Source organism: Varanus komodoensis, unplaced genomic scaffold (assembly GCF_004798865.1).
Source record: "Varanus komodoensis strain SLA01 unplaced genomic scaffold, ASM479886v1 scaffold26, whole genome shotgun sequence".
NCBI classification, from domain to species: Eukaryota; Metazoa; Chordata; class Lepidosauria; order Squamata; family Varanidae; genus Varanus; species Varanus komodoensis.
In genome coordinates this window covers 1,020,303-1,033,242 of record NW_025335684.1, presented here as the reverse complement: position 1 = coordinate 1,033,242, position 12,940 = coordinate 1,020,303, and the positions used below count along the sequence as shown (strand labels likewise).

The 12,940-nt window shown below is 61.4% G+C and overlaps 1 protein-coding gene across 1 annotated transcript in view; it reads right to left on the bottom strand.

Moving 5' to 3' along the window:
• The window catches only part of GRIN2A (glutamate ionotropic receptor NMDA type subunit 2A), a 79,016-nt gene that overhangs the window by 14,625 nt on the left and 51,451 nt on the right, over nt 1-12,940 (bottom strand). The window contains exons 4-9 of the mRNA XM_044433479.1: nt 7,294-7,499; nt 5,966-6,134; nt 5,682-5,835; nt 3,662-3,787; nt 2,340-2,569; nt 1,481-1,641 (exon numbers count right to left, since the gene is read on the bottom strand). Coding sequence (XP_044289414.1) covers nt 1,481-1,641; nt 2,340-2,569; nt 3,662-3,787; nt 5,682-5,835; nt 5,966-6,134; nt 7,294-7,499 — 1,046 coding nt within the window. The remainder of the gene's footprint in view (nt 1-1,480; nt 1,642-2,339; nt 2,570-3,661; nt 3,788-5,681; nt 5,836-5,965; nt 6,135-7,293; nt 7,500-12,940) is intronic.

Below are 12,940 nucleotides of genomic sequence, written 5' to 3'. Positions count from 1 at the left end.
ATTTAACTGTGTGACGCTTTGGACGCTGGGGGCTTGAGCCTCAGGGAACCTGCACGGCTGTTTCTTGTTTTTCCCAGCTGCAACAGCTCCGGGAAAATAATGTGGGGATTGTGGATGTGGAATTAAAGGCCTATTCTTGTCGGAGAATGGGATGCAATGGCAGTAAAACAGTTTTATGAGTGCTTCGCCCCTGCGCCCCCCCATCCCCAATCCACCCACCCACCCACAGACCATTTTTTAGCGCCAGCATCCATAACTCAAAAGACAGGGCACGCCGGCAGTTTCATGCGCCCTCATCTTTCTGCTTCAGTCATCAGACACTTAATAATACCTCTGACAGCAGATAAAGCGCAAAGCGGTGGGCACGGAACTCACCTTCGCCAGCAAGTAACGCCGCGCTACCCTCCCCCTGGATCCCCTCCCCAGCTCAGCTGGGCCAGGGGGTCCCATGAACATCTGGAGGGCCACAGGCTGCCGGCCCTTCTCCGAAAAGCATCCGGCTGGCCTCCATGAGGGAGCCCCCAGCCCACCCCCTGTGGAAACCTGCCGCGTCCCCACATCACAGCCTCTCCCACCGAAAGGGGCACTTCCACTGAAGAACTATTTTCCCGGGGATCAACTTGCCGTCGCTTTCCATGGTCGCTTCCAACATTTATAGCTGCTGATTTCTAAACCCTGTTTTGAGCACCATCCCAAAAGGGGAACCACCCCAGACCCCAAGCGGGCTGAGTGGGGGCACCGAGCTGTCTTCTGCCGTTTTTCAGGCTCAGAGAGAGAGGGCACTGGTCCTGCAGCTCCTTTCCCGGCACCCCTCTCCGTCCGCTCGCCGGCTATTCCAGCAGCTGGGACCTGGGACTTTTCTTTGCCAGGCCGGCTTGGAAAAGAGAGGACATCTGGCAGAAGTTCCCATCGAGGCTCAGCAGCCGTGCCGGGCTGAGAGTGGCTTCCGCCCGCCTCTCCGCCGTTCCTTCGGCTCCCTGGGGCCAAACCCCCAACCCTTCGGCATGCGTAGCGGTTGCCAGATATTGATCACGGAGCTACCACACAAGGCATGTGATTAGCGGCATCTGCTGCAGATGGCGTCCATCACGGGAAGCGGAGGCGACACCTGGGGAGGCCACCCTGGGAAATCAGCTCGGAAGGGAAGCGGCGGCGGGCAGAGCGGCATCGACAGTGAGAAACCGCCGTGCTATCCGAGGGACGGAGCTCAGGCGCGGGGAAGGGCCGCTGGTGCCCCGGCGATCCCCGGGGGGATTTGGCTTCCCTGCAGGCCGGAGCCCTCTTTCTGCCTTCCGCTGATTCCCCCCTTCCAAGAAAAAGCATCCCCACTTCCAGGGGGCAAGAAACCCACGTGCCAGCGCCCCCATGCACACAGGCCAAACCCGCCCGGTCGTCGCACACCCCTGCGGACCCGCAGCCCGGACGGCAAAGCAGGGGATGGGCGCCGTGGCGGGGGGGGGAGGAGGAGGGCCCCACCTACCCAGTCTTCAGGCTGACCAGCGCATCCTCCACGCCCTTCTGGTTGTACTTCACCATGTAGGCGTGCATCTCCTTGTAGTTGTTCCGGATATTCCTCTCCGTGCTCCCATTTGGGACCGTGCCAAACCGAAACGGAGGCGAGTAGGCGTAGGGCTGCTGGAACTGGAAGCGGAGGGCAAGAAGGAAGGGCATGTGAGCCACAGCTCCGGATCTTTCCCCGCGGGTTGGTCCCAGTAAAGAATGCAGCCAGACGCCACGGCGGGCCTTCGGCCCATTAACTGAGGGCTGCCTGGAAGCGGGGGGAGGGAGCGACGGCCCACCGAGGACCCACCGCACACTGTGCCCTGCCCCACGGTGATGGCCCTCGTGAGACGGCAACCGTGGCGCAGGCCGTTTTGGAGGGGAAAGATTCCACAGCAGAGCCTTCCTCCCAGAGGGAACGGCACTGCTTTCCAGCAAATGCAGGGGAGGCCCAGCAGGGCACCCATCCTGACCCCGGCTGAGCATGGCCCCTTGTTGCTGGCCGCTGCTCCCCGGCGCCTGGGATGCTCAGCTGCCTTGGACTACAGCTCCCATCGCCTCCAGGCAGCATCTGCGGGACGGCTGGCTTGCAGGCTCCTCTGCCCGGGCGGCTTGGGGCAGAGCCGGAGGGCGCAGCCTGCAGCCAGCCCCGGCTTGGCCGGGGGTCACGCCCCTCGGACCTGAGGCGGAGAGGCAGCGCCACCCGAGCCCCCAGCCCGGCCTCCTCTGAGCAGACGCGGGAGGCGTCAGCGCAGGCAAGGCCACGCTCCACCCATGCGCCCCGGTTCCTCCCGCCGTCCCTCTTGACACCCCCAGACAAGGGGCCCGAGGAGGCTCACCTTCTTGTCGCTCAGACCCGTCACCTGGTCCACGAACTCCTCCTGGATCATGAAGGCAGCGAGGTTGGCCGTGTAGCTGGCGAGGAAGATGACGGCGAAGAAGGCCCAGACAGACACCATGATCTTGCTGGTGGTGCCCTTCGGGTTCTGCACTGGCACGGAGTTGTTGAACACGAGGCCCCAGAGCAGCCACACGGCCTTCCCGACGGTGAAGGACGGTCCGTGGGGATCTGCGTGCACGGGGGACAGAGCGGCGGCCGTCACCCCCTGGGCTGCCCCCGCGCGGAGGGACACGCACCATCCACAAGGCCCTTCTCTGCTTGCTCCCGCAGCCACAGTTCATCCCAGGTGGCCACACGGCCGTGCCCCATTTCATGGGGGGGTCCCCAGGTTTGCCTCGGTCTGCCCCACTGCATAAGCATGCATACACGGGCGGGGGGGGACTGAAATGCCTCTCCCATCCCATGGGCAAGGCCATGGCAGTTACCCCCTCGGCCTGCCCGCTCCCCCCGGCCGCTTCCCTGCACTGGTGGGACCCTTCCGTGCTAAAGACCCCACGCAGGAAACAAAAGCGCCTCTGCTCACGCAAGAGGAACTGCCACGTTCGAGCTTCCTCCGACCTGTTGTTAAACTATGACCCGGGGATCCAGCTCTGCAGGGGGCGTTACCTGAACTTTATTATTGACTGAGACTGCGGCTGGCATTGTTTTATTTACGAAGTTTTATGTTGTAGGTTTGTGCGGTGCAAACCATCCAGGGAGCCGGGGGGCTACAAAACCGGATATAAAAACGCGGCACAAGCCAACACCCACAGGAGATGGCGTCGCAGCATCTCCTTCCCGGGTCACCAGCTGGTCACCCACTTTAAGATGGCGCCTTGAGAGGGGGCTGGCCAGAGACCCACTTTGCTCAGGACCTGGCTCCCCCCAGGTGCCCCCGTGGGAAGCGCACAGGCAAGACTTCAGCCCCTGCTATTTCACTCAGAGGGGCTCCCAAGCCATGCCGCTCTCCCAGGCAGACGCCGTGGAGAGTCCTGTGCCCTGCGCTGAGCGCCAGTGGCATTTACGTTCCTGCAAGGCGCCAGAGGCGAGCCCCTCTTGCGGCACTGATGAAGCACGCACTTCTAGAAGTCCCGCTTGCGAAAGCCACGGGGGCAGCAAGAGACAGCCCCCACTGCTCTCCAGGACCCCCTGCCCCCAGCCCCCCGCACCAAAGGCGGTGCCCACGGCGCCACACTGGCGCCCCACTCGCGCAAGGAGGCAGCCGGCCGCATCGAGTGCCCCTCGGGCCACGTCCGCGGCGCGCTCTCAGCGAGGCCGTACCTTTCCCTTGCGCCAGGTTCCGGTTGTAGCCCACGGGGCTGAAGTACTCGAACACGAAGACCGCGATGGCCGACACGATCAGCAGCATCACGAACATCATCACCCAGACCGAGGCGCTGAAGGGCTCTGCGGGGAGAGACGAGCGCGGCTGAGGAGGGGGAGAGCCGCCCCGGGGGTGCCAGCCCCGCGTCCGGGCCGGGGAGGGTCCCAGGGGGCACCGGCAGAGCGGCGGCCAATCTGCCCAGAGAGCTTCACCAGCTGGGTGGGGCAGAGAGGAGCGGAAGAGACCCATGTGCCCTGGGGAGCTGCTTTTGGCACAGAAGCCAGTCCCTGCTTGGGGGCGCTCTTTTTGGAGGGGGCCACGCAGTAAGAGCGAGTCCGGCTGCCCCTCTGAAGCTTATTCCAAGAGGAAGCTGCATTGATGTGTCTGACGGCTGCTCGGATCGGCGCTGAATCCTCGGGGTTGTGGTATATGCTTGGCTACTGGGGTTTAATGCACAGGCAGGGCAAAGACGTCTCCGCGCCACTGGCAGCTCGCGGAAAAGAGGCCGGCTCTCCTTTCCCGAAGCCGGAGCGCAGCGCACAAAGCGGCTTCTCCTGAAATCTTACTCGTGCCAGAGCCATCCAGGACCTCTTCTGAGGAAGCAAACCCCACAGAGGGAAAATGCCGGTCCCCTCCTTTTCCCCCATTCTTCGACAGCCCCTGTGGCCACCAAAGCATCTCAGCAGTGCTTGCTGGTGACCTAGTTCCAGATCCGGCATGGAGGGAGAACGCTGCTCTGTCCCTCCTCGGAGAAAAGGAACACCCAGCTCCCCCCGGGTTCAGGAAAAGCGGGTGGCTGTGGGAACCAGGATCCCGGGAGTGAGGACAGAAGGGAGTGGAGAAAGATCTGCCCGCCGGGATCCTGTGACCCAGGGATTCTGCAGGGAGAGCCACTGTGGAGTCAAGCTTGGCAAGCTCGTTTGTTGCCACCACTGGGCGCTGCAAAGACGCCACTAACAGCGATGGAAAGACAGTGAGCGCAGCTGAAAGCAGTCGGTTTCAAGACGACACCTGCCAGTGTGACAAACGGCACCTTTCTCCCACAGCAGAGGCGCGGAGCCTCCTTCGAGTGGAAGCCGGCTTCCATTACAGAGAAGTTTTGGGGAGCTCTGTCTGCCAAAGTGCAAACTGGGCAGGGCAAAGGTGGGGGGGGCACAAGCACCCCACGTGCCGGCTTGTTTTAGTTACTATTTCGAGCTTCGTGCTCTGCTGAAAGCTCTCCCTGCCCGTCACAAATCCTTAGGAGAGCCATCACAAGGTTTCGGAAAGGGGGGGCATTGCACAAAAGTTCGGAAGTGCCAAAATGGGCGGCTGCAAAAGGGGGCGGGCCCAGCGAGGGGGCGGGGGCGTGGGGTGGCCGTGACGTGGGATCGCTGTCCGGCTGTGCAGCATGGGAATCGCACCCCGCGGGGACTTGCGCTGCTTGTTTGGGGACTTTGCACTCTGGCTCCCTCATGTGACGCTGCTCTGACGCGGCACCTCCGGCCACAGGCCCTTGCGAGAGAGAAGCGAGGTGCAAGAATATTCAGAAACCAAGATGTTCCAGCTGCGATGCAAGGAAGTGCCTTTTCTGTGCATCGGGAGAGAGCGTTGGCGGAAGGCTGCTTTGCACAGCCGTTGCCTGATTCTCGGCCTCTCGCAAGAGGACGCCACCAGCAGCTTCCCGCTTGCTGGACAGGGCATCCCAAAACCGCTCCGAGGGAGCTCGGCCTCTCACAGGGAAGGATGCCCGGCCCCGCGGTTTCCAGCTCTCCCTGCAAACGCCAGCCCTCCCCTTCAGCATTGCTTGAGGCAGGTACAGCTGCTGTCCAAACTTTTAAATGTGCAATTTAAAAACTGTCAGAAATGTGTCACGGAACAGCTAGATATACGGTGCAGCTTTTTAAAAAACTGTGAAGCCTTGTCAAAAGTATATGCACAGAAAAAAGCCAAGTTAACCTGTCTATCGAAAGATGAGAACGAAAGGCAGCGACTTACCTAAAAAAGCCGATGGAGAAACGGTCCCGTTGCTCCGAGATACCATGACGCTAATCCCCGTTTCCACGAAGGGCACGGAAAAATCCACCACCTCGGAGCGCTCCCCGTTGATGGTGAGGGAGCCCACGGCCATGACCGCTTGCTTCTTGACCACCTGGGTGCGAAGCACAGGCGGGGCGGGGGGGAAAGCAGCGAAACGTGAGCTCACCCGCGGTGGCTGCGGGGTCCCGGCCCCGGGGGAATCCCAGGGCCAGGTGGGAGCTCCGCCGCCCAGCGCCACTTGCCTCTCCGATCATCCCGTTCCACTCGTTGTTGACCTTCTTGCCGTGCTTCCCGTTGGTGACCAGGTGCAGGTCGTAGGTGAACCCGATGGCCTTGGAGAGTTTCTTCAGGATGTCTATGCAAAAGCCCTTGCAGCACTTCTTCACGTTCTTCCCCTCCTTGGTGACGTTGCTGCCGACACAAACGGGCCCCGGGGGCGTCAGCTCCTGGGCAGGCCGAGCCGTGCGGCTGGGCAATCGGGTCCAAGGCCCCGCTCGGCCCCGATGCTTCGCAGGCAGCTCTGGGCCACTCTCGCCCCCACCTGCCCCTTGGCGTGGGTGTGCAGATGAACCGGGGGGGGGGGATCAGCCGTGGGGTCCCTGCCAGAGAGGACTTGGCAGGAATGCTTGCCGTGGGACGGGCCACCTTTGGGGGGCTCAGGTGGAGCCCCTTCCAGGGTTTCTAGGGGGAACCATGATGGGACCGAGCAGGGTGCCAAATGAGGGGGGACATTGGCCTGCTGCTGTGGCGTCTTCTGGGGCTTCCAGCTATGGCATCTCGATGAAGCCCCCCGATCAGGGGCAGTCTACCTCCATCTGATGCTGGACACCGGCAGCAGCAAAAGGCTAATGCCCTGCTTTTGGCCTTCCCCAGCGGCAGCGGGAGGGGGGTGAAGGTCTTCCCAGAGCAGTCCCGGGGGCCCCCAGGCAGCGCTCTGACCCCAATTAACCGGAATCGTTCCCCTGAGACCTAACTCAGGAAGAGCGCTGGACTAAAACACATTTTGGCCCCTCCTCCTGTGCCTTCCAGCCTGCCCACCCCTGCACTGCGGTCCTCGAGAGCTCCCGGAAAACCGACAGTGGCGCTCGGTCGGAAAGAGCCTCTGCACCCCTGACGGAGCTGCTGTGGAATCGTGGCCCCAGAGAGCTGAGGAAAACATGCCCAGAACAAAACGAACACGGAGCACCCAGGACCCGTGGGAAGACAGACGGCGGAAGAGCTTTGCAACTGAAGATGCAGCCTGATAAAACCCATGTGAGGCGCGCTAGGGAGGAAGGGGGCGGCATCCGTCTCAGGGCCACGGGCCGCACTGCTCCTTCCGTGCATTCCAAGGAGCGGAACAGGTTCGGTCGGTCCGCTAAACACGGCTACGAATCGGGGGAGCCCCCCAGCGCCCCATCACTGGCAGGAAGGGCCCCCCGCTGACGGGAGCCCTGGGCCAAGGCTCCCGGGCGCAGGATGAGCGGGCTCCGTGGCAGGCCTGCGGGGCAGAAACGCACACTCCACCCCACCCGCTCCGCTGCGCCTTGGGGCGTTCGGGGCAGGAGGAGAGGAGCCCCCCGGGACTCACTTGATGATGACGTATTTCCGGCAGGGGACGGTGTTCTTCACGCAGGTCTCGGTCAGGGGGTCCATGTCCTCCACGATGACGAAGGGGGCCTCCTCCAGGGTGACGATGCTGAGGTGGTTGTTGTCCGGGTCGCTGTCATTGAAAGAATTGAACCTGGGCCACACGGAATATTTATGGCTCAAGGTCTTATTCTCCCATTTCCCCACCTGCAAGGCCAACACGTGAAGACGGCTGAGAGGTGGCTGACCAAAGCGCTCACACGTCAAGCCGGGCGCTGCCCGGGCACAGTTTTCCTAGACCGGGGGCAGGCAGGAGGGGGGCCGGGGCACGCCGGGAGGTCCCGGGGGGGGGGGGGGGAGCCGCCATGCCATCGGTCCTGCTCCCGCCGCGCGTTCCCGTTCCCCCGTTGTAACGCGCTGTGCGCCACTCGGCCCTCAATCGATGCGGAGCAGGTCAGGCATTTGACAATCAGGAGTGAATCTGAGGTGCGAGGTGCCTTCTCGCCGCTCCCCGTCCCCAGAAGTGCACCAGGCGAGAGGGCAAGGGAGGGGGCCGGGGCAGAACGGTGGCTGAAGAGGGTCCCGCCTCTGCGGCCAGAGACCCCTTCCTTCCTGGGCTGCGTGGAGTTCAGAGCCGCCTCGCCCTGCAGCCCAGCTTCCACCCGGCTGAGCCCGGCGTCACGCGGCCGACCCGGTTTCGCCTGAAAAGCCACAGGGGGAGCCAGCCGAAGCCCACCGGGCCCTCCCTGGGCACTGACAGGGCGGCCACCTGGGTGCCAGTGCAGAAGCAGCCTGGGCTGGGAAGGAAAAGGCGAGGGGCGGGCGGGGGGCTCTCGCGGTCACGAGGTGCAGGAGGGAAAGCGGCTCGGACCCTGGCCGGGGCCCCTTGGGGGCCACGCTCTGCATGCAGAGAGCATCTCAGAACAACATAGCTGCAAAGACTGTGCGCGCGCGTGCAAAAACTAGAATCTGTGTGCATACAGTATACACCTGCGTATGAACGATCACCGTGGTGACTTGGTGAGGTGCTGCCCTCGCTGCCAGGAAGCACCCACCGCTTCGCACTGTGTGCACCCCTGTTCTGGTCCCGGGCACCTGCTCTCCGAAGGATCAGGGACAGGGAGACCCTTGGCTGGGGAACATGGGCTGTTGCAACACTGCCTGTTGCAGGCTCCTGCGGGCAGCTGCCAGGGCTCAGGGGGTGCCTGGCCTGCTCCAGCATCAGGGGTCCTCCCGTATTCTCATGTCCCAAATTAAGGGCAGGAGAAGAGGAGGAGGAGGAAAAAGAAACGATTAATTAAACCGGCTTTGGCCGCTTGGAGGACTGGGAAGAAGCTGGGCAGAAGTTGAAAGAGTAAAACTCCCCGAGGACGCAACACAATGCCAGGCCGCTAATCAGTCCTTGAGCGGGAACACGGTTCTTTATGGCGCACTAAAAGTTATTCATAGATCCTTCCACTTTAGGAGCCGTGGCATAATTCTCAGCAGAGCGTTTTAAGTGTTGGACTGAGAAAGATGATGGACTCTTTTGCAGGAGCAATTCAGTTTTATTTTTATTTAAAACTGGAAGGAACAATTATCAGAAAGGGAAGCATTTCGGGGAGGACAACGCCACGTCGTTAATCAGGATAATACGCCAGCCCGGCAATAAGGCCAGCGGCGGCAAGATCTGCTGCGAAATGCACAACAGGAAACTTAATTGGCTTCGGGACCGAAGGAGCCATCGCAAGGCATGCTTCTTAACCGCAGCTGCCCTCCGTCCGGGGAGGGGCGGCTCCTCACGCTCCGGAGCCCAGCAGCCACGTCGGGGGGAGGGCCGGGGCACGGCCGCCCCTCACAGGGCAGAGCGCCATCCACGACGCGACTGCTGGGTCCTCCCTGGCTGCAGGAACTGCCCTTCCGCAGCCCTTGCTGGGGCACATGGGCTGCACAGACAGCGGCCCGGTCCTGCTGGATGCGGCCCTGCGGGGACCCCCGCCCCTCATGCGGGCTGCACACAAGTCCTCGTCCCCCCAGTGGGGAGCCCATGGCCGGGGGCGACACAGATGTTTAAAGTTGTGCTAGGAGAATGGAAAACTAGGGGAAAGGAGCACGCACAGCTGTGCCCAGAGCGATGTTTCAGGCAAACTTTAAAAATGTTTGGGATGAACATAACCTGCAATGGGAGGAACCCAGGGAAAAGCGAGGCTGAGGGATCCCTCCGTCTTCGTCCCCAGCCCGCTTTCTCCCCTAGGCTCGCCTCGCTCATCTGGGCATCAGGAAAGCCCAGCTGGATCAAGGCACAGGTGTGCCCACCTGGCCGGCCCGCCTCCTCTGACCGCGGAGTCTCCACTGGGCTATCATGGGCAGAAGCTGCCAATCGCCCTCGCCCTTCTCCTCCCCAACCAGCGCCTCCCCCGCAGCTTTCCTGAGACCCCCTTGAAAGAGCCACACGCCCTGGGAATTGGCTTCCTGTTTTTCATGACGAATACCCCAAGGAGCGAAGCCTCGGGGTGAAACCACATCCAGAATCAACGCACCACCCATAAAAAGTGCGTTTTTTATGGGACAGCCCTCCTGCGCATTGGCAGCTCCGTGGAACTCAGTTCAGAAAGCCGGTTCCGTTCAGAAAACGTCGAGCTTGATGGAAAAGCTGCAACCAGAAGAAACACCGGCTTTTGCTCCGAATGAGACCCGGAAACTCTTTGGGCAAAGAAGCACTTAAACTGTTCCCATGGCGTAGGAATCCTTCCAAGGAAGAGGGGGAAAGTGGCCCACCTCCACCTGAATACGGGCCCCGTCTCCCACTCCCTCGGTGGTCACCAGCCAAGAGTCCCACCCGCTGGCCAGCGCGAGAGCCGAGTGCTTGGGAAGGTGGCGTCTCCCTTCCCAAGGTCACCGTGCCTGGGCCACCCCGCAGCCCCCCCCACGCAGCACTAGCCAAGCCTCTTCTCCAAACGGTCGGATCCGGCCAAAACGCCAGCCTTTCCTCCCGGAAGAGGGCTCCCAGGGGCGTTTTCTGGCAGCTCTTCCACGCGTCCGCAGGGCCACGCAGGCAGATCACTCCAGATTCCTGTTTGCCCCGTTCCTTTGCTAAACCTCTGTTTAACTCATTATATATTGTTCGTTCATCAACAGGGCCATTAAGTCAAGTTATGTCCTTGACGATCTTGCTTCTCGTCTTCTCCCTTTCTCCGGCGTTCTTAAATATAACGGCTATTATGCACCAAGAATCATGATTACCATGAATTAACGCTTGCCGGCTTTAATTGCTGCCCATATGGAAAATCCTGCTCTTCTCTCAAAGTTAAAGCGGCCCTTGAGCACGACACGGGAGTGTTTCGGGAGAGCGTGACTCAGGCGAAGAATCGCCCGCCCGGCAAGTGGGACAGAAATGATCGGATGTGACCAGCGGCGCTCGGCGTCCTCCTCCTCACATCTCCCCCCGCCCCCCTCCTCCTCTCATTTAGTTACAGATGAGATTAATAAGGAAGCCAGCTTTTTACAGATGGCACTGCCGTGCTGCAACGGTGAATTAATCGAGAGCTAAATCGAGTTAAAACCCCAGCCTTTCTGAGTCATTTGGAGCCAGGCTCAAATCAAATGCCAGCGCCACCGAGGGGAGGGCGGCGGGGGAGGAATCCGAGGGGCCGGCCGCGTGCCCCCAGGCAAGCGTGCTGCTCTAGGGGCGAAGCGCGCATTGTTTCTGGGACGAAAATCTTTCCTGACTCAGACTGCACAGGGGGCCTAGCATGGGGGGGGGGGGGCAGGACTCAGCTCTCCCCCTCAGCGGTGGTCCTGGACCCGCCCTGGGGCAGGGGCATCCCTGCGATCCGCAGCATTCTTGCCTTTCCGTTATCTATTCCCTTCCTGCAGGAGGAGGTACATGCTGGGTCACTTGGTCCAGGATCCGGTCCAGATGCCCCAGCAAGCCTCAGAGCACCACCGTGCCCATGCTCCCCAGCTCCCTGCACGCATACGCACAGAGCCTCTGAAACGGGAGGCTGGAGCTAGACTCTGCGGGCGGCCGGCATGGCTGCTTGGGAAGGGCACCCTGCCGCTTCGCCCTGGGCCCTCTTTCGCCTTCCTGAATCAGGCGGCTGGGTGGGGGTCCCTGCTAGGTTGTGGGGCTATGAGAAAGGGACAGGAGACCCCCCCCATTCACTCTCTCCACACCAAACTGAATTTTGAGGACCCTGGTATTTTCTGCAATGCAAAATCAGGAGTCTGGCCGGAAGGAAAGGGTGAGGGCACTCTGCGCCAGGGTCCCAATCCATATAGGGCCTTCCACACTTACATTTGAGTAGCAGAAAGAAAAGGCATCCAGCTGGACCTGACATCAGTCCTACTTAGCATGGACTCCTAGAAACGGGCGCAACTTGAGCTAGACTGAAGTGCACACAACTCCGAGCCGCTGGCCACCTCTGCTGTCCCAACCGGGACCGGGCAACCAAAGCAATCCTGCAGCGCTGCCCAGCCAGCATGGGCGTACTGGGGCTTTTCCCCTTCCAGTATGAACTGGACTGCAGTGCCCGTTGAAGGAACATGCCTGCTCGGCCTTGGTCTCAGCGCCTAAGCCTTCTCATTCCACCAGCCCCCAGAACCAGGTTCATACAAGGCACGGGTCCACTGGGATCGCGGACACTGGTCTTTCTTCTCGGATTTTAGGATCCCGGGGCCCTGCCCTTCCCCAGAGAGACTCAAAATTAAGCTTTGGAGAGCCACATGTTTTCAAGAACCGTTCAATATTCATATCATCCGCAGCATCATAATTGGGGCAGCGATATTTAGAATGTTACAGGAATAGATTCCTTTTTAAGAAATGGCTCCCATTAATCTGCTAGCAGCATTTTTATTTTTCAATTTCAAAAGGCTCCTCTAACACCAGAGCAACTGGGTTCCATCCTGGAAAGAGCATTTCTTTCTGGGAGAGACGGGAGGCGGCCGGCCGCGGTGGGACTCCTGCCTCTTTGGGTGGCGGCTTCCTGCGGAGCCCGTGTGCCCCGGCCCATTCGGGAGGCCTGTGCAGAAGGGAAGCTGCATGACCCCAGAAACCCACTTCGGCTCCGCTGAGGCCGCTGGGCCACCCACACCGGTTCCCGGAGGCCTCTGACCTGGCCGTGGAGGCACAGGCCTCGCTCGCATCCTGCCTGGGCTCCCATCACCTGCCCGGCCCTCAGAAACGGCTCCGGGACATCAGCAGGCCCAGAGTGCAGTGGCCAGGTGGCCGGTCAGAGCTGGTCCCAGGGGGCAGCCCCCCGGAACCCAGAGCAGGTCCCCCCTTCCTGGTCCACATTCCCTCTCCTGGGCCAGAGTGCCCACTGCCTTCCTCCCGCCTGGACCGTGAAACGGCCGACGCTGTAAGGCAGGCATGCACGCCTCGTGGGTTCCCGTTCGTATTTGTAATCAGTGTTTTGGCGCGTTTTAATCTTCATCAACCGCCCAGAGTGCTTCAGCAGGTGGTAGGAAACCACAGACTGGATTTCCAGGCGGTAGGAAATCCAGTGCGCGAAATGGCGCGGCGGGATGGCAAGGAGGCGGGAGCGAGGGCGCTGTGCGTTCGGAACAGGGCTCCAGCTCTGAGCTGCGCGGCCTGGCCTGAGGGCACACCGTGGCTCCAGGTTGACCTGCTGCAGGTTACCTGTTTGATCCAGGTGTGCAGTGCACCG